The sequence below is a fragment of the Erinaceus europaeus genome, chromosome 5 (genome assembly GCF_950295315.1).
Source record: "Erinaceus europaeus chromosome 5, mEriEur2.1, whole genome shotgun sequence".
Classification (NCBI taxonomy): Eukaryota; Metazoa; Chordata; class Mammalia; order Eulipotyphla; family Erinaceidae; genus Erinaceus; species Erinaceus europaeus.
In genome coordinates, this window is record NC_080166.1 from 41,504,680 (window position 1) to 41,525,833 (window position 21,154).

The 21,154-nt window shown below is 40.9% G+C and overlaps 1 protein-coding gene across 1 annotated transcript in view; it reads left to right on the forward strand.

Annotated features, from left to right (window-relative positions):
- Nucleotides 1-21,154, forward strand: part of CCDC125 (coiled-coil domain containing 125) — a 65,200-nt gene that overhangs the window by 23,654 nt on the left and 20,392 nt on the right. Inside the window, exons 5-7 of the mRNA XM_060191248.1 lie at nt 1,528-1,605; nt 3,512-3,597; nt 11,545-11,627. Of these exons, the coding sequence (XP_060047231.1) occupies nt 1,528-1,605; nt 3,512-3,597; nt 11,545-11,627 (247 nt within the window). The remainder of the gene's footprint in view (nt 1-1,527; nt 1,606-3,511; nt 3,598-11,544; nt 11,628-21,154) is intronic.

Below are 21,154 nucleotides of genomic sequence, written 5' to 3' on the forward strand. Positions count from 1 at the left end.
ATGCAAAGAGACTTTCATGCCTGAGGCTCTCAAGTCCCAGGTTCAATCCTTCACACCGCCATAAGCCAGGGCTGAACAGTGCTCTGGTAAAAAAAAAAAAAAAAAAAAAAAAAGAACAAATAGTCAATATGTTTTCCTGAGTATAGCTAGACTTTTAAAAATAGATTTATTTATGAGAGAGAATGAGAAATCTAGCATATGTAATACTGGGATTTGAACTCAAGACTTTATCTACTGTTCCACCTCCCAGGCTTCCAGGTTTTTAATAATAATTTAGATATCTGGTTTTATTTATTTAAATGAGAGATATATAGAAAGGGACTAGAGAACTGCTCGGCTCTGGCTTATGGTGGTGCTGGAGATTAAACCTGGGACCTCAGGGTCTCGGGCCTGAAAGTCTTTTACAGAACCATTATGCTGTTTCCCCAGCCATTTTTAATGTGGTGCTGGAGATAGAAAGCAGGGTCTCAGGGGTTGGGATATGGAGATCGGGTGGTGGGAATTGTGTGGAGTTGTAAGCCTCCTGTCCTACGGTTTTGTTAATGTCTCCTTTCTTAAATTAAAAAAAAAAAAAGAAAGAAAAAAGAAATCAGGGTCTCTTGCATGCATTCTATTTCTGATCCACCTTCACAACCCTTGTTTTCTGGAGCTGGGACCTTGCACACGTGCAATTCCACTATTCTTGGAACAACTTGTTCATTCAGATAGAGAGACAGCACAGAATGGGAGCTTCCTTCAGTGTTGTGGCACTTCTATGTTGGTACTTGGGCTTGAACCTGTACCATGGGTATGGCAAGGCAAGTGTCCTAGCCTGTGAGATATCTCTCCCATCCTTCTTCTTCTTCTTTTTTTTTTTTTGCCTTCAGGGTTATTTTTGGGGCTCGGTGCCTGCACCATGAATCCACTGCTCCTGGAGGCCATTTTCCCCCCTTTTGTTGCCCTTGTTGTTGTAGCCTTGTTGTGGTTATTATTGATGTCGTTAGTTGTTGGACAGGACAGAGAGAAATGGAGAGAGGATGGGAAGATGGGGAAAAAAAGATAGACACCTGCAGACCTGCTTCACTGCTTGTGAAGTGACTCCCCTGTAGGTGGGGAGCTGGGGCTCAGACTGGGATCCTTATGCCGGTCCTTGCCCTTTGCCCCACATGCACTTAACCCGCTGCGCTACCGCCGAACTCCCTCTTTGTTATTTTCTTCCTTTTACTGCTAAATAGTATTCCATTCTATAGACATATCACATTTGGTTTACTGATTCAGCTGTTGGTGGGCATTTGCTATTATGACTAATACACTTATGAATATTAACATGTAAATATTTCTGTGGATAACTCAGTAATTTACTCTCACATTCACGGGAAAGAATCACCCCAAGAGCTTCTGACTTTTCAAAACCATTAAGCTCTACACAAAATGTAGTGTGGAAGTTCTCATCTCGGTTTTTTAATTGTGTTTAGCTACATGAATTTGCCATACAGGTAGGAATGATCAGAACTTTAATCAAACTAATGTGATTTATATCTTTCTCAGGCAGTATTTGACAAGGCCACAAGTCATACCCAGGCGGTGCTTCAAAAAACTATGGAACAAAAAAGATCCCTGGAGAAGGTATTTGTTACTTTTAGTATAGCTATGTCCAATTCAGTAAGCTTTAAGAGAGGGTTTCTTTAAAATGCACCATGCTAATAAGTGAAAACGGCATTTGTGTCTACACAATACAGTGTGTATCTGGTCAACTTCCCTTTTGGAGTTTAAACAGGCAGTCACATGGGCAAAGGATTAAGATTCCTTTTATTTCCCTCATTTTGAAACAGGAAATCTGCCAAGTTGACACTTCTTTTTTTCTTCTTCTGCTTGGATAATAGATTCTGTTTCTTTCTGACCATCTCATCTTCACTAAAAGCAGGACTATGAAATAGCTCACCTGGATAGTACATGGCATTGCCAAGCACACTAGACAGGTCTGAACCCAATCCCCACAATGAAGGACACTTCTGTCTGTTCTCTATCTACCTACTTATCTATCTATCTGTCTATCTATCTATCTTTCCTTCTCTCCCTCTCCCCCTCTTCATATATCTAAAAGAAGGGGGAAAAAAGGGTAGGGGTAGATAACATAGTGGTTATGCAAAGAGATTGTCATTTCTTAGGCTCCAAAGCCCCAAATTCAATCCCCACCACCACCACCATAAGCCAGAGCTGATCAGCGTTCTGGTAAAGAAAAATAAACAAAATAAAAGAAGAATTAAAAAAAAGGGTTTGGTCGAATGTAAAACATTAATTCCCCAGTAAAGAAGTTTAAAAAAAAAAAAGGTTTGTACGGAACCACTTTTAGATTGTCATAAGCCTTTGTCTGTACATTTTCCCACTGCTTTTCACTTATAAAGTGTATGGGGGGAGGGGGTTGGACCTTAATGCAATGGGTTAAGTGCACATGGCATAAAGCGCAAGGACTGGCATAAGGATCCCAGTTTGAGTCCCCGGCTCCCCACCTACAGGGGGGAGCTTGCTTCACAAGCAAGGGGGGAGGTTGCTTCACAAGCAGTGAAGCAGGTCTACAGGTGTCTTTCACTACCCCCTCTGTCTTCCCCTCCTCTCTCAACCTCTCTCTGTCCTGTCCAACAACTTCAGCAATAACAACAACAATGATAAACAACAAGGGCAACAAAAGGGAAAAAATGGCCTCCAGGAGCAGTGGATTCAAGTGCAGGCACCGAGCCCCAGTGATAACCCTGGAGGCAAAATAAAATAAAATAGCATATAGGCGGTGGTGGGAATGAGAAATCTAGTCCAGAATACTTTAAAGTGAAACATTTAATTTTTTTTTCAAAAAGTGTACTAAGTATGTTAGTTTTTTGTTTTAATTTTTATTGCCACTAGGGTTAGTGCTGGGGTCACTGTTCCAGGTGGCTTCAGTGCTCCAGGTAGCTTTTTATTTTTAATTTTTATTTATTTTTTTGATAGGACAGAGAGAATTTGAAAGGGAAAGAGGAGATAGAGGGGGAGACACTGCAGTACTTGCTTCACCACTCATGAAGCTTCCCCACTGCAGGTGGGGAACAGTGACTCAGACCTGGGTCCTTGGTAATACATGTGCTGCTTAACCAGGTGTGCTACTACCCAGACTCCTTCAACATGTATTTCTTTATGAACGAGAACCAGAACATTATTCAGGCACATTCGATGGTGGGGCTCAAACTTGTGACCTCATGTTTGTAAGTCCAGTGTTCTGGTCCTTGAGCCACCTGCTGTGCTTTCCAAGTATACTTAGTATTAAACTTTGACAGAGCTTTCATTTCTTTCTTTCTATTCTTCCTTACTTTTTTTCTTTCTTTTAGTGATAGAGGGGTGCTCTCTGTGTTAGCAAGTATCAGAGAATGAGCAATAATTACTTTTTTTCCTGTTTAAGCTGTTTTTGAAAAATTATTAAATAATTTAATCATTTCAGCTACTCAGATGCCCTGAAATGACTTGTCTGTTGTAATTTCATGACAATGCTGTTTTCTTTCTATAGGAAGTAAATACCTTGCAGTGGGAAATAGAATTTGATCACAATAGATTTAAAAATATAGAGGAATCTTGGATCCAAAAATATGACAGGTTTGTACTTATTAGTCCTTGGGTGTTTTTTTTTAACTTTTAATATCTGTATAATTTCAATGTATCTTAGATTTCTTCTTCTTGGAGCCAATTATACATATTATAAAATTCTTACTGAATACCAATTTACAGTTGCATACTTTTCTGTTAGTACTCATTTAAAAGGCTTTTATTTTAATTTTCAAAGATTTATTTATTAACAAGAGAGAAAACCAGAACATCACTCTGGCCTTTCAATCCCAGATATTGAACTTGGGACCTCATGATTTTAAATCCAACACTGCAGACACTGTACTACTACCTGGGCCACAATTTTTTTTCTAAATTTTATAGCATAGGGGCTGGGCAGTCATGCACCTAGTATAACATACATGTTACTACGTATATGGGCCCAGGTTCAAGTTCCTGGTCCCCACTTACAGGGGAGATGTTTCATGAGTTGTGAATGAGTGCTTACAATCATGTCTCTTTCTCTCTCTCTCTCTACCATCTCAGTTTCTCTTAGTTTCTATCAGCAAAAAGAAAGGGGGAGGGAAGGCTGTTAGGTGGTGCAGTGGATAAAGCACTGAACTCTCAAATATGAGGTCCCGAGTTTAATTCCTGGCAGCACATGTAGCAGAGTAATGTCTAGTTCTTTCTCTCTTTCCTTCTATCTTTCTCATTAATAAATAAATAAAATCTTTAAAAAAGGGCTGTTAGGAGTAGTGGACTTGTGCAGGCACCAAGCTCCAGTGATAACCCTGATGGCAATTTAGAAAAAAAAGTCAGGGAGTCAGGCAGTAGCGCAGCGGGTTAAGCACAGGTGGCACAAAGCTGTCCTAACCAACAATGATGACATCAGTAACAATAATAATAACTACAATAATAAAAAAGGCAACAAAAGCGAATAAATAAATAAATTTTTAAAAAGAATAAATCACATAAATTTTATAATAGAAATTATATTATCTGATACAGGGTAACTGATGTTTTTCCAGTTATATTAGCATTAGTACTGTTTTTTTTTTCCAGCAAAAACTTTTGAGGACCTCAGTTATTTCTTACTTTAATTTTGAAATGATTGGAGGCAGATTAAATTCACAAAACAGTACAAATAAGCCATATATATATATAACATATATACATTTATCATTCAACAAAATTACCCCACCACTCCTAGCAGACTTTTGTTTTTTCTTTCTCCCCTTTCAATCACAGCTAGATAGAGAGGCAGAGAGAAAGAAAGAAAGAAAGAAAGAAAACCCAGGTTTGAGTCCCTGGCTCCCCACCAGTAGGAGGACACTTCACAAGTGGTAAAGCAGGTCTCCCAAGTGTCTTTTTCTCTCTCTCCCTCCCTCTCTTTCTTTCTTCACTTCTTTTTTAATCTTTTTATTTGTTTTTAGACAGAGATAGAGAAATTGGGATGAGAGGGTGAGACAGAGAGTAAAAGAGACACCTGCAGCCCTGCTTCAACATTCGTCAAGTTTTCCCCCTGCAGGTCAGGAACAGGGGCTCGAACTCGGGTCCTTGAGCACTGTGATGTGTGTGCTTAACCAGGTGTGCCACCACCTGGCCCTTTCTCTCTCCATCTTCTTTTTTTCTCTCTCTCTCCCTCTTTATCTCCCTTCCTCCTCTCAATTTCTCTCTGTCCTACCAAATAAAATGATGGGGAAAAATAATATAAATAAAATTAGCAGTTTTCCAAATCCTTTTACTTGAATGTAAAGAAAATCCCATTCACACCAACATACACTATTTCATTTTAATAAAAAAAAGAAAAAAAAAAACAAAGCCATGTTACTGTAAATACCTTAATGTGTATGTGGTGGGGAGAAGGGAAGAGGTACAGTGGCTGGACCATCCCCTCTTTAATCCTTCTTGCTGCTAGCTTTCCTCCGTCTTCTTCTTCTTCTTCTTCTTCTTCCTCCTCCTCCTCCTCCTCCTCCTCCTCCTCCTCCTCCTCCTCCTCCTCCTCCTCCTCCTCCTCCTCCTCCTCCTCCTTCTTCTTCTTCTTTTTGCCTCCAGGCTTTTTGCTGGGGTTTGGTTCCTGCACTACGAATCCACTACTCCTAGAGGCCATTTTTCCCATTTTTGTTGTCTTTATTGTTGTTGGATAGGACGGAGAGAAATCGAGAGGGGAGGGGAAGACAGAGGGGGAGAGAAAGATAAACACCTGCAGACCTGCTTCACCACCTGTGAAGTGACTCCTTCCCGCAGGTGGGGATCTAGGGGCTCAAACTGGGATCCTTGAGCCGATCCTTGTGCTTTGCACCATGTGCGCTTAATCCACTGCGCTACTGCCCGGCCCCTTTTCCATTCTTTTTATTTCAGATAGGGAGAAATACAGAGAGAGGAAGAAACATCACAGCACTTTTTCTCCCATTCATGGAGCTTTTTCCCTGATGACATGGTGCTCCCGTGTGATGCCAGGGCTCAGACCTGGGGCCTCCTTCACACAGGGTAACGTGCCTGTGCTACTGGGTATGTCACCTCTCATCTCTTCCTTTTTATTTTTTTACTCCACTAGGACTTCACCACTCAAATAGAGATAAAGACACAGGACAGACACCACAGTATTGAAGCTTTCCATAGTGAAACCAAGCAACATCCCCTCATGAGCCAGCCCTGTATTTTCTTTAAAAATTCTCTTGTGTAACCATAATGTAATTCTCAAAGCCAAGACTATTAATCTATAGACCTTATTTATATGATCCAGCTGTCCTAATAATGTTCATAACAAAAGAGATTAAAATATTTGCCCTGTGGTCTTGGAGGTGGTTCAGCAGGTAGAGGGAAGGACTTGCACATGTGAAGCCCCAGATTCCATTCTTGCCACCGTCTGTGCCAGAGAAGAATAGTGCTCTAGGGAGTCCGGAGGTAGCGCAGTGGGTTAAGCGCAGGTGGCACTAAGCACAAGGACCAGCAGAAGGATCCCGGTCCGAGCCCCCGGCTCCCCACCTGCAGGGGAGTCACTTCACAGGCGGTGAAGCAGGTCTGCAGGTGTCTATCTTTCTCTCCCCCGCTCTGTCTTCCCCTCCTCTCTCCACTTCTCTCTGTCCTATCCAACAACAATGACATCAATAATAACTACAACAATAAAAAAACAACAACAAGGGCAACAAAAAGAATAAATAAATAAAATTTAAAAAAAAAGAATAGTGCTCTGGCTTTTCTCTCCATGAAATATATATTTCTTTTAATTACCCTATTTCCATTTATTTATTTACTTTTATTTTTTTCTTTTGTGTATAAATCATTAAAAATTCCAATTTAATAAATTTTGGAAAAGCCTATGTAAACCATTTATTTACTTTTAGATAGAAACAGAAGCAGAGGAAGGGCGTGAAAAAGACTACAGTACTGAAGCTTCCTTTGATGTGATAGGGTCTGGGTTCGAACTTGGGTCGCACACATGGCAAAGCAGCTCACTATCCAAGTGTCCATCTGCCCCCCAGTATCTTTAAAAATAGACGTGGGGAGACAGTATAATGGTTATGCAAAAGATTTTCATGCCTGAGGCTCCAAAGTTCCCAGATTCTATCTCTGGAACCACTATAAAACAGTGCTAAGCAGAATTCTTATTTAAAAATTAAATTGAATATCTAAAAATAAATAAACAAGAAAATTAGGCCTAAGAAGCTATTCAGTGGTATTACACATGCTACGCCTACACTGAACTTCTCTGTTCCAGACTCTTGGAAACAGAGTTGGCAGTCAGCTGAGGTAAAGAACAAACACCTCATCACAGACCCCTGCAAGCGTCCACCCGGCTTTGACCTAGCACGTTATGATTGGGCCCTCCTCAATCGCTATCGAACAGGCCATGGCCGGTGCGCCGCTATGTTCCATCGCTGGGGAGCCAGAAACGACCCGAACTGCCCCTGCGGCTACAGACAGACTATGATCCACATAGTCAACGACTGCCACCTCTCCAGATTCAAAGGAGGTCTCGAAACTTTACATCAGGCTCAACCTGACGCTGTTGACTGTTTGCCCTGTTGAAGGGCAAACGCTAGAAGAAGACACATGCACAAGACATTGAATTCATTCCTGAGTCCCTGGATTCATTCCCAGTAGTTCACTTTATTTTTAAATTTGTTACTAATCATCGAGAGAGGTGGAGGAGAACCAGAGCGCCACCCTGACACATGTAGCTCTAAGAATCAAACTCAGGATCTCTTGCTTGCAAATACAATGTTTTAGCTACTTCACCACCTTGTGGGCCACAGCAGTGCATTGAAATAAAGATCTTATTCATGAGAGAAAGATCAGATCATATGAAGTGTGGGGAATCAAACCCTGGGCCTTACTGATACAGTCCTATTCTATTTTGTTTCACCTCCTTGACTTTATATTTCACTTTGTTGGTTTTTTGTTGTTGTTGTTGTTTGTTTATTTTTGTTTTGTTTGCCTCAAGGGTTATTGCTGGGGCTCGGTGCCTGCACTATTAATCCACTGCTCCTGGAGGCCACCTTTTCCCTTTTGTTGCCCTTGTTCATCATTGTTGTTATTGTTATTGCTATTGTTGTTGGATAGGACAGAGAGAAATGGAGAGAGGAGGGGAAGACAGAGGGAGAAAGATACCTGAAGACCTGCTTCACCACCTATGAAGCAGCTCCCCTGCAGGTGGGGAGCCGGGGGTTCGAACTGGGATCCTTATGCTGGTCTTTGCACTTTGCACCATGTGCACTTAACCTGCTGCGCTACCACCTGCCCCCCTTCATTTTGTTTTGCATTTTGTCTCCAGGGTTATTGCTGGGGCTCTGTCCTAGTACTATGAATCCAGTACTCCTGGAGGCCTTTTTTTTTTTCTTTCCATTTTATTGAATAGAATAGAGAGAAATTGAGAGAGGAGGGGAAGATAGAGAGAGGGAGAGAAAGATAGACACCTGCAGACTTGCTTCACCTCATGTGAAGCAAACCCCCTGCGGGTGGGGAGCTGGTGGCTCAAACCAGGACCTTTGTGTGGGTCTTTGTGCTTTGTACTATGTGTGCTTAACCCAGTGCAGTACCGCTTGACCCCCTCTATTTCACTTTTGATTGAGAATTATTTTTAAGATTTTTAAATATTTATTTCCTTTTGTTGCCCTTGTTGTTTTACTGTTGTAGTTATTATTGTTGTTATTGATGTCATTGTTGTTGGATAGGACATAGAGAAATGGAGAGAGAAGGGGAAGACAGAGGGGGAGAAAAAGATAGACACCTGCAGACCTGCTTCACTGCCTGTGAAGCGACTCTCCTGTAGGTGGGGAGCTGGGGAGCTCAAACCAGGATCCTTATTCTGGTCCTTGTGCTTTGTGCCACCTGCGCTCAGCCCACTGTGCTACCACCCAACTCCCCGATTGAGAATTTTTAACATGGCCTGGGAGGTGGCCCAGTGAATAAAATGTTGGACCCTCAAGCATGAGGTCCTGAGTTTGATTCCTGGCAGCGTATGTGCCAGATTGATACCTGGACTCTCCCTTTCTCTCTCTCTCCCCCTTTTAATAAATCTTTCTTGTTTGTTTGTTTGTTTTTTAAGTAGGAAGTTCATTTAAAGTTATAAGCTGAGTCAGGAGATAGCTTACCTCACAGGACCTCTGCCTTTCCATGTACAAGTTCAAACCAAGTCAGAGTTCAAACCCTGACACACATGGATATACCATAACACCAAGGGAAGTCCCACAGATGATGGAGTAGTACTGTGCTACCCTTCTCCTTCCCTCTGTCTCTATATCTGAAGAGAAAATAGTTTTAAAACTCAGTCTGGGTGGTGGTACAGTGGATAAAGTATTGGACTCTCAAGCATGAGGTCCTGGGTTCAATCCCCAGAAGCACATGTGCCAGAGTAACAGCTGGTTCTTTCTCTTCTGCTCCTATCTTCCTCATAAATAAACAAATAAATCTTAAAAATAAAAGTCATCCAAGGAGCAGTGTGATGCCCTAAAAAGTTATAGGTTATAAAGTTATAAAGTTATACAGTTATAAAGTTATTTTTGGGGGAGTCGGGCAGTAGCAAAGCGCAAGGACCGGCATAAGGATCCCGAGCCCTGGAACCCCACCTGCAGGGGAGTCACTTCACAGGCAGTGAAGTAGGTCTGCAGGTGTCTATCTTTCTCTCCCCCTCTCTGTCTTCCCTTCCTCTCTCCATTTCTCTCTGACCTATCTAACAATTATGACATCAACAACTACAACAATAATTAAAAAGTTATTTTTTTATAAATAGGATCTGGTGACTATTTTTAATTACAAGAACAATTTTTAAGCTACTGATGCTCAGCAATTCAGGAAATTTTATTTATTTATTTATTTATTTTTGTCACCAGTGTTATCACTGTGGTTCAGTACTTGTATGAACTTCCCATTCCTGGTGGCTATTTTTCATAGTTTGAGAGACAGAGAGAAGGAGAGGAAGACAGACAGAATGAGAGACATAGTACTACTCCATCACTCATGAAGCTTCCTCCCTGGGTCCTTGTGCATCGTAACATATCGACTCTACCAGGTGAGCCACCATCGAGCCCCAATTCAAGAAATCTTATAAATCAAATCTTTATTCAATCAGTCTTTCTATGTGTGTTTCTGAAAGTGGTATAAGCATGTCGTTGGCGTCCATGGTATTATTAAGTTCAACTGGGATGGAGGTGGATAACATAATGGTTATGCAAAGAGACTGAGGCTCCAAAGTTCCAGGTTCAGTCCCCCAGACCATAAGCCAGAGTTGATCTATGCTTTGGTTAAAAAAAATTCAACTGAAACTTAATTTTTTTCTGTTATCTTTATTCGTTTATTGTATAGACAGACAGAAGTTGAGAAGGAGAGAGAGACAGAGGGGGAGAGAGAGAGAAAGAGAGGGACCTGCAAAGTGAAGCACACCACTTGTGAAGCTTTCCCCCTGCACGTGGGGACTGGGGGCTTGAACCCAGGTCCTTGTGCATTGTAACATGTGCACTCAACCAGGTGCACCACCGCCCAACCCCCATCTGAGACTCTAGTAAAGAGAATGAGTATTACAAATCAGGCCTTAGGGTCGGGTGGATTAAGTGCACATGGCACAAAGCACAAGGACCCGCGCAAGGATCCTGGTTCGAACCCCTGGTTCCCCACCTGTAGGGGAATCGCTTCACAGGTGGTGAAGCAGGTCTGCAGGTATCTATCTTTCTCTCCCCCCTCTGTCTTCCCCTCTTCTCTGTCCTAACAATGACGACATCAGTAACAACAACAATAAAACAACAAGGGCAACAAAAGGGGGAATTTATTTTTTAAATCAGGCCTTAAGAGATAGGTCTAAGGGGAGTCAGGTGGTAGCGCAGCGGGTTAAGCGCACATGGCGGGGAAACGCAAGGACCTGTGCAACAATACCGGTTTGAGCCCTTGGCTTCCCCACCTGCGGGGCGGGGGACGACTCGCTTCACAAGCGGTGAAGCAGGTCTGTAGGTGTCTATCTTTCCCCCTCTCTTGTCTTCTCCATCTCTCTCCATTTTCTCTCTGTCCTATCCAACAATGACAACATCAATAACAATAATGATAAAACAACAAGGGCATCAAAAGGGGTGAAAAAGCCTCCAGGTGCAGTGGTACAGGCACTGAGCTCCAGCAATAACCCTGGAGGCAAAAAAAAAAAAAAAAAGATATGTCTGGTGTGATCAGGCAGTGGCACACCTGGTTGAGTGCAGGTTACCAAGTGCAAGGACCTCTGTCCTATCAAATAAAAAATAAACAAAAAATAAAAAGAAAGCGAGAGAGATGCCTAGTTGTGATTCTTTCTCAGCCAAGTCCACAGAAGGGTTATGAGTATATTTTTTTGCTGGCAGGCATGTGGCTCAGCAGGGAGAACACAGGAATATGTGTGTGAGGTCCTGAGTTAGATCCTTGACACCACAAATGCCAGAAAAAGGAATCATTGTATTTAGAGTTTGTGTTATAGTTATAATATAAAAATCTTCTCAGTAATTATGAAGTGTTCATTTGGAGGGTACTTTTTTTCAGACAAAGTTGTGAAAATGCAGTCCTCAAAGAAACTGTGAAACTGAAAACAGAAGAAGTTAAAACGCTAAAGTCTGAAAATGCAAGTAAGAGTGCTATTTTGATGTTGTTTTAAAATATTTTAATGATCAGATATATATAGCTTGTCTTATGTTAAGAGAACACATATTGGGAGTCGGTTGGTAGCGCAGCAGGTTAAGTGCATGTGGCGCAAAGTAAGGACCCAGGTTCGAGCTCCCGGCTCCCCACCTGCAGGGGAGTCACTTCACAGGTGGTGAAGCAGGTCTGCAGGTGTCTGTCTTTCTCTCTCCCTCTCTATCTTCTCCTCCTCTCTCCATTTCTCTCTGTCCTATCCAACAACAACAACAGCAATAACTACAACAACAATAAAAAACAAGGGCAACAAAAGGAGAAATAAATATAAAAAAGATTTTTTAAAAAGACCACACATTTGGGAGTCGGGCTGTAGCACAGCGGGTTAAGCGCAGGTGGCGCAAAGCACAAGGACCGGCGTAAGGATCCCGGTTCGAACCCCGGCTCCCCACCTGCAGGGGAGTCACTTCACAGGCGGTGAAGCAGGTCTGCAGGTGTCTGTCTTTCTCTACTCCTGTCTTCCCCTCCTCTCTCCATTTTCTCTCTGTCCTATCCAACAACGACAACAACAATAATAACTACAACAATAAAACAACAAGGGCAACAAAAGGGAATAAATAAATAAAATAAATATTAAAAAAAAAAAAAAAAAGACCACACATATTGGTGTGTGCATCTGGTTGTACCTGGTTGAGCACATGTGTTATAGTTTGTAAGGACCCAGGTTCAAACCCCAGGTTCCCAGCTGCAGAGGAAAAGCTTTATGAGCAGTAGAGCAGTGCTGCCGGTGTCTTCCCCTCTTTCTCTCTCTCTACTTCTCTCTTTCTTCCTCTCTATTTCCCTCTTTCCTCTCAATTTCTCCCTGTATCTATCCAAAAAAATTAACTTAAAAAAGCACACATATCAGTGAAAACAATATCAGTAGTCTTTTTAGTCTTTTTATTTATTTTATAGGACAGAGAAGAATTGAGAGAAGAGTATATAAACACTTGCAGACCTGCTTCACTGCTTGTGAAGCTCTCTCCCTGAAGATTGGGGGCCAGGGGTTTGCATCTGGGTTCTTGGTGATGAGTGTGCTCAACCAGGTGTGCTATTGCCAGGTTCCTTCTATCGTATTTTTTTTTAAATAATTTATTTCTTTATTGGGGAATTAATATTTTACATTCAACAGTAAATACAATAGTTTGTACATGCATAACATTCCCCAGATTCCCATTTAACAATACAACCCCCACTATTTCATTCATCATCCTTCATGGACCTGTATTCTCCCCACCCACCCACTCCAGAGTCTTTTACTTTGGTGTAATACTCCAATTCCATTTCAGGTTCGACTTGTGTTTTCTTTTCTAATCTTGTTTTTCAACTTCGGCCTGAGAGTGAGATCATCCCATATTCATCCTTCTGTTTCTGACTTATTTCACTCAACATGATTTTTTCAAGGTCCATCCAAGATCGGCTGAAAACGGTGAAGTCACCATTTTTTACAGCTGAGTAGTATTCCATTGTGTATATATACCACGACTTGCTCAGCCACTCATCTGTTGTTGGACACCTGGGTTGCTTCCAGGTTTTGGCTATTACAAATTGTGCTGCCAAGAACATATGTGTACACAGATCTTTTTGGATGGATGTGTTGGGTTCCTTAGGATATATCCCCAGGAGAGGAATTGCAGGGTTATAGGGTAGGTCCATTTCTAGCCTTCTGAGAGTTCTCCAGACTGTTCTCCACAGAGGTTGGACCAATTGACATTCCCACCAGCAGTGCAGGAGGGTTCCTTTGACCCCACACCCTTTCCAGCATTTGCTGCTGTTACCTTTTCTGATGTATGACATTCTCACAGGAGTGAAGTGATATCTCATTGTTGTCTTGATTTGCATTTCTCTGACAATCAGAGACATTTTTTCATGTGTTTCTCAAACACATTTTTTCATGTGTTTCTCGGCCTTTTGGATCTCTTCTGTGGTGAATATTCTGTCCATGTCCTCCCCCCATTTTTGGATGGGGTTATTTGTTGTCTGGTTGTTGAGTCTGGCAAGCTCTTTATATATGTTGGTTATTAAACTCTTATCTGATGTATGGCATGTAAAGATCTTCTCCCATTCTGTGAGGGGTCTCTTGATTTGGGTAGTGGTTTCTTTTGCTGTGAAGAAGCTTTTTAATTTAATGTAGTCCCATAGGTTTATACTTGCCTTAGTCTTCCTTGTAATTGGATTCGTTTCATTGAAAATGTCTTTAAAATTTATGCGGAAAAAAGTTCTGCCAATATTTTCCTCTAAGTATCTGATAGTTTCTGGTCTAACATCCAAGTCCTTGATCCACTTGGAATTTACTTTTGTGTTTGGTGAAATACAGTGATTCAGTTTCATTCTTCTGCATGTTTCAACCCATTGTTTCCAACACCATTTGTTGAAGAGACTCTGCTTTCCCCATGTAATCGTCTGGGCCCCTTTATCAAAGATTAGATGTCCATAGGTGTGGGGCCTCATTTCTGGGCTCTCAATTCTATTCCACTGGTCAGTGTGTCTGTTCATGTTCCAGTACCAAGCAGTTTTGATGACAATGGCCCTATAATACAGTTTGAGATCTGGCAGTGTGATGCCTCCGGTTCTGTTCTTTTTTCTCAAGATTGTTTTGGCAATTCTAGGTCTTTTGTGGTTCCAGATAAACATTTGTAGCATTTGTTCTATTCTCCTAAAAAATGTGCTTGGGATCTTTATGGGGATAGCATTAAATTTGTAGATAGCTCTAGGTAATATATTCATTTTGATTATGTTAATTCTTCCAACCCATGAACATGGAATATCTTTCCACTTCTTTGTGTCTTTTTCAAATTCTTTGAGTAGTGACTCATAATTTTCAGTATACAAGTCTTTCACTTCTTTGGTTAGGTTTAATCCTAGATATTTTATTGTTTTTGTTGCTATAGAAAAAATAACTGATTTCTGGATTTCAATTTCTTCTAACTTAGTGTTTGCATAGAGGAATGCCACTGACTTTTGAATGTTAATTTTGTAGCCTGACACCTTACTGTATTGCCTGATGATTTCCAAAAGCTTCTTGCTGGATTCCTTAGGTTTTTCCATGTATACTATCATGTCATCTGCAAATAAGGAGAGTTTGACTTCTTCTTTTCCAATCTGTATGCCTTTAATTCCTTGCTCCTGCCTGATTGCTATGGCAAGAACTTCCAACACTATGTTGAATAGTAATGGTGATAGTGGGCAGCCCTGTCTAGTACCTGATCTGAGTGGAAATGCTTCCAGTTTTTCACCATTGAGTATGATGTTGGCTGTAGGTTTGCTATATATAGACTCCACTATCTTCAGGAATTTTCCATCTATTCCCATTTTTTGTAGTGTTTTGATCATAAAGGGATGTTGTATTTTGTCAAAGGCTTTCTCTGCATCTATTGATATGACCATGTGGTTTTTGGTCTTGCTTTTGTTGATGTGGTGGATCACATTGATTGATTTACGTATATTAAACCAACCTTGCATGCCTGGGATAAACCCCACTTGGTCATGATGAACAATCTTTTTGATATACTGCTGTATCCGGTTGGCTAGAATTTTGTTCAATATTTTCGCATCTATGTTCATCAGAGATATTGGTCTGTAGGTTTCTTTTTTGGTTGTGTCCCTGTCTGCTTTTGGTATCAGGGTGATGTTGGCTTCATAGAAGCTGGCAGGGAGTATTCCAGTGTCTTCAATCTTCTGGAAGACTTTTAAAAGTAGAGGTATTAGTTCTTCTTTGAAAGTTTTGTAGAATTCATTTGTAAAACCATCTGGTCCAGGACTTTTATTTTTGGGAAGATTTTTGATAACTGTTTCAATTTCATTAGCTGTGATGGGCCTGTTCATATTATCCACTTCCTCTTTACTTAGTTTTGGAAGTTGGTAGGTATCTAGGAAATCGTCCATTTCTTCCAGGTTCTCTAGCTTGGTGGCATATAGTTGTTCATAGAAGCCTCGCATGATATGTTGAATTTCTGCAATGTCTGCTGTGATATCTCCTCTTTCATTTACTATCCGATTTATTTGGGTCTTCTCCCTTTTTTGTTTTGTGAGTCTGGCTAAAGGTTTGTCGATTTTGTTTACTCTTTCGAAGAACCAACATTTACTTTCATTGATCTTTTGTATGGTTTTCCTATTCTCAATGTTATTTATTTCTGCCCTAACTTTAGTGATTTCTGTCCTTCTGGTTGCTTTAGGATTCCTTTGTTGTTCTTCTTCTAGGTCTTTAAGATGTGCAATCAGGCTGTTTATTTGTGCCTTTTCTTGTTTCCTAATGTGTGCTTGTATAGCTATGAACTTCCCTCTTAGGACTGCTTTAGCTGTGTCCCAAATATTTTGATAGCTTGTGTCTTCATTTTCATTGAACTCTCGAAACATTTTGATTTCTTCCTTGATTTCCTCTTTGACCCAGAAGTTGTTAAGAAGTGTACTGTTGAGCTTCCACATTTTGGGACTGTTACTAATCTTTTGTTGATTGTTAAGTGTTAGTTTAATTCCACTGTGGTCTGAGAAGATGCTTGGGATGATTTCAGTGCTCTTGAATTGGCTGATGCTGTCTTTGTGGCCTAACATATGGTCTATCCTTGAGAATGACCCATGTGGATTTGAGTAAAATGTGTATTCCACTTTCTTGGGATGAATGACTCTGAAAATGCCCAATAGTTCTAGTTTATCTCTTCATTTAGCTCCCTTATGTCTTTACTGATTTTCTTCCTGGATGATCTGTCAAGTTGAGATAGTGGGGTGTTGAAGTCCCCTACTATGATTGTGTTACTGTTAATATATTGCTGTAGCTCTTTCAGTAGAAGTTTGATGTATTTAGATGGCTTCTCATTGAGTGCATAGATAAGTCCTCTTGATTGACTGATCCTCTGAGCATTAAGTAGTGTCCATTCCTATCTTTTTTAATCTTATCTATTTTAAAGTCTATCATGTCAGATATGAGAATAGCTGTTCCTGCCCTTTTTTGTGGGCCATTGGCTTGAATGATAGTTTTCCATCCTTTCACTTTAAGTCTGTGTTTGTCTTGTTGAGTTAGGTGAGTTTCCTGTAGACAGCATATTGTTGGGTTGTGTTTTCTGATCCATCTTCCTACTCTGTGTCTTTTAATAGGTGAATTCAGGCCATTGACATTTATTGATATCAAAGATTGAAGATATTTTAACGTCATTCTTGTAGAGTTTTAGAGTGTTCAGATATATGTCCTATTTGTGGTGCTCTGGTTGTTTATAGGAGACTGTTCAGAACTTCTTTCAGGGCAGGCTTGGTGATGATTGCTTCCTTCAACTGTTGCTTGTCTGAGAAGGTTTTGATGCTTCCATCTAGTCTGAATGACAGTCTAGCAGGATATAGTATTCTTGGCTGAAAGCCTTTCTCATTGAGCACTCGATAGATATCTTGCCATTCTCTTCTGGCCTGTAGTGTTTGTATGGAGAAGTCTGCTGCTAATCTTATGGGTTTTCCTTTGTAGGTGACCCTTTGTTTTTCTCTTGCAGCCTTGAGGATCCTTTCTTTATCCTTATTCCTTTCCATTCTAAGTATGACATGTCTTGGTGTCTTTAGGTCTGGGTTAATTCTGTTTGGGATCCTCTGGGCTTCTTGAATCTTTATGTCTTTGGTGTTGTCTAGACTAGAGAAATTTTCAGCTATTATGGCCTGGAGAATGATTTCTTCCTCTCCTTCTCTTTCTTCCTCTGGTAAGCCAATAATGCGTATATTGTTTCTTTTGAAGTCATCCCATAGGACTCTGTTGTTGTTTTCAGCATCTCTTAATCTCTTTTTGAGATCTCTTACTTCTTTTTTAGTTGTCTCTCATTCATCCTCAATCTTGCTAATTCTGTCTTCAGCCTCATAGATTCTATTCTCTCTGCCCTCTACTGCTTTCTGGAGTTCATCTATTTTGTTGCCCTGCTCTGATACAGTTTTAGCTTGTTCAGCTAGTTGCCTTCTTAGCTCAGTGATTTCAGCTTTCAGCTCTCTAATAACCATGAGATAATTAGAATTTTCTTCCATATTCTCATTTGTTGTTCCTGCATTTCTAATTACAATTTTTTCAAATTCTTTACTCACTCCTGTTATTATTTCCTTAGCTAATGTTTGGATGTTGAACTCGTTGTTTTGTGCTTCACCCTCTGGAGGACTTTTAGCTGGACTCTTGTCCTGGTTCGAATCTCCAATATTTTTTCTTGTTGTTTTAACCATTTTGTATATTATGTTATGAGTTCCCTTTATCAGTACTTTTCAAATTATTGATCACTATTTCCTGGATTGACTTGTTTCTAAGTAATTTAATTAAAGGGTTTACCGTGGTGGAAGTTAACAGTTTTTTTTTTTTTTATTTTAGAAGTTAACAGTTTTTTTCAATCCCTGAGTTGGAGCTCAGTGGTGTAAAAGCCTCTTTTTTTTTTTCTTCCCTGTAGGCTATGGGAGCCTGAGGGCTTTTAAACTATCAGTAGGCTTCTTAGCTTAATCACTGACTCCTGACCAAGAGATAAAGCAGGGTGTGGCAGAGATAATCCAGTGGTTATGCAAAGAGACTTTCACAGCCCCTCAGCTATGCCACGGAGGTATAGGTCTTCTCCTGAGTTTCCTGGTTAGATCTCTGTCCCCTGGTGTCCCTCCCTGTTGCTGATCCAGATTCTGAGGGTAGTAGCAATGGAGACTCAGAGTTGCACTTGGTGAGTCTCTGGGGAGTCCTTTCCTCCCTTCAGCTGTCCCCTTGTTGTGGAGCAGACTGGAGGTGGTGTCTCCACTGATAAACTGTTGAACTGTTAGCAGTCACTTAATCTCTCCTTAGGCCCCTCTCTCCTCTCTGTCACCAGCCACTCATGTTTGTACTCACGGGTGATTTACTGGGTTCCTGTGGTCATTCTAGTCCTGTCTTGTTTCGGTCCGGGTGGTCTCCTTTGGTATTCCTAGTTGATCCGGGAGAGGAGAGGAGAGGAGAGAAAGCGATCTGCTGCTTATAGCTCCGCCTCCGGAAGTTGAATTCCCTATCGTATTTTTTTAAATCTTTGTGTTTTTTTTTTTATGATACTACATTCTTTTAAATATATTTTTATTTATTAGTGAGAAAGGAGGATAGAGAGAAAGAACCAGACATCACTCTGGTACATGTGCTGCCAGGGATTGAACTCAGGACCTCATGCTTGAGAGTCCAATGCTTTACCACTGTGCCACCTCCTGGACCACTATAGTATATGTAACATAATGTATTTTGAGAACTTGAAAGAAATGCATTATTTTCGTAATTAAATTTCTAGGCACATAGCTCACATAACATAAGAATAACTGTTTAAGGGGGCCGGGTGGTAGCACAGTGGGTTAAGCACACATGGCATGAAGCACAAGGATGGGGGTGGGGATCTGGGTTTGAGCCCCCAGCTCCCCACCTGCAGAGGTTTCGCTTCACCTCTCGTGAAGCAGGTTTGCAGGTGTCTTTCTCTCCCCCTCTTCTCTCGATTTCTCTCTGTTGTATCCAATAACAACAGCAGCAATGGCAAAAATAGTAACAAGGTCAACAAAATGGGAAAAATGGCCTCCAGCAGCAGTGGATTTGTAGTGCCCTAACAATAATCCTGCAGAAAAAAAAAACTGTTTAAAATAAAGCAAACTGGGGAGTCAGGCGGGAGCAGCGGATTAAGTGCAGGTGGTGCAAAGCGCAAGGACCGGCCTTAGGATCCTAGTTCGAGCCCCTGGCTCCCAACCTGCAGGGGAGTGCTTCACAGGTGGTGAAGCAGGTCTACAGGTGTCTAACTTTCTCTCCCCCCTCTGTCTTCCTCTCCTCTCTCCATTTCTCTCTTTCCTATCCAACAACAATGACATCATCAACAACAGTAATAACTACAACAATAAAACAACAAGGGCAACAAAGGAATAAATAAATAAAAAGGAATAAATAGGAAATAAATAAATAAAAAGGAATAAATAAATAAAATATTTTTTAAAAAATAAAGTAAACTGGGCTGGAGAGCGGGCATAATGGTTATGTAAAAAATTTTCAAGCCTGAGGCACCAAAGATCAAAAGTTCATTCCCCAGCACCATTGAAAGCTAGAGGTAAGCAGTGCTCTGGTAAAATTAATTAATTAATTAATTAAATTAAACTATTCACAATATTCTTGTTAGGCAGCTGTCTGGTTCTAAAACATCTCATCACTCCAAAATAAAACTTTACAACCGTGGAATAGTTTCTACTTATTCCCCCTAAAATATTATTTAATTTATAAAGAACTTGAATTTTTTTTTTTTTGCCTCTAGGGTTATTGTTGGGGTTCGGTGCCTGCACTACAAATCCACTGCTCTTGGAGGCCATTTTTTCCCTTTTATTGCCCTTGTTGTTATCGTTGTTGTTGTTACTGCTGTTGTTATTGCTAAGACAGAGAGAACAAGAGAGGAGAGGAAGACAGAGAGGAGGAAAGGAAGATAGACACCTGCAGACCTGCTTCACCACTTGTGTAGTGACCTCCTGCAGGTGGGGAACAGGGAGGGGCTCGAACAGGGAGGAATCCTTAAGCCAGTCCTTGCACTTGGAGCCATGTGCGCTTAACCTGCTGTGCTACCGCCCAGCCCCAAGAACTTGAAATTTTTACATGTATATAACACACACACATAGAAAATGAACCACATTGTGAGAAAAAGTAAAGAACATTTTTTAAAAAAGGATTTTAAGTTGTTTTAGTAATATGAAGATGGTTTAAACTTTTTTTTTTTTTCAAAGATCACTCCTCAGCTCTGGGTGAGGGAAACTGAACCTGACTGAGACCTTTGGTGCCTCATGCATGAAAGGCTTTTTGCACAACTGTGCTATCTCTCCAGCCATCCAACTATTTTTAATAATATTTTTATTTATTTATTATTGGGTAGAGACAGAGAGACATTGACTCATGATGGGGAGATAGAGAGGGAGAGAAACAGAGACACCTGCAGCCCTGTTTCATCACTCGTGAAGCTTTCCCCCTGCAGGTGAGGACCAGGGCTTGAACCTGGCTCCTTGCACACTGTAATGTGTGCACTTAACCAGGTGTGCCACTGCCTGGCCCCCCATCCAAGGATTTATCAACTTATTAATGAGAGAGAGAAAGAGAACCAGAGCATCACTAGTGATATTAGAGATTGACCTTGAGACCTTATGTTTAAGAGTTCAATGCTTCACTGTGCCCCTCCAAGACCAGCAAATTTTTTAAGTCTTTTAAAAATACATTTATTCATTTTGGATAGATAGAAATTGAGAGGGACGGAGGAGATCAAGAGGGAGAGAGACAGAAAAATACCTACAGCCTTGCTTCAACTACTTATAAAGCTTCCCCCCTGCAAGTGGGGACCAGGGGCTTGAACCTTCCATATTATAATGTGTGTGCTCAACCAGGTAGGTGCATCACCACTCAACCCCCCCACCAACTAATTATATATATACATATATATATATTTTATATCCAGGGTTATCACTGGGGCTTGGTGCCTGCACTACGAATTCACTGCTTTTGGTGGCCATCTTTTTGCCA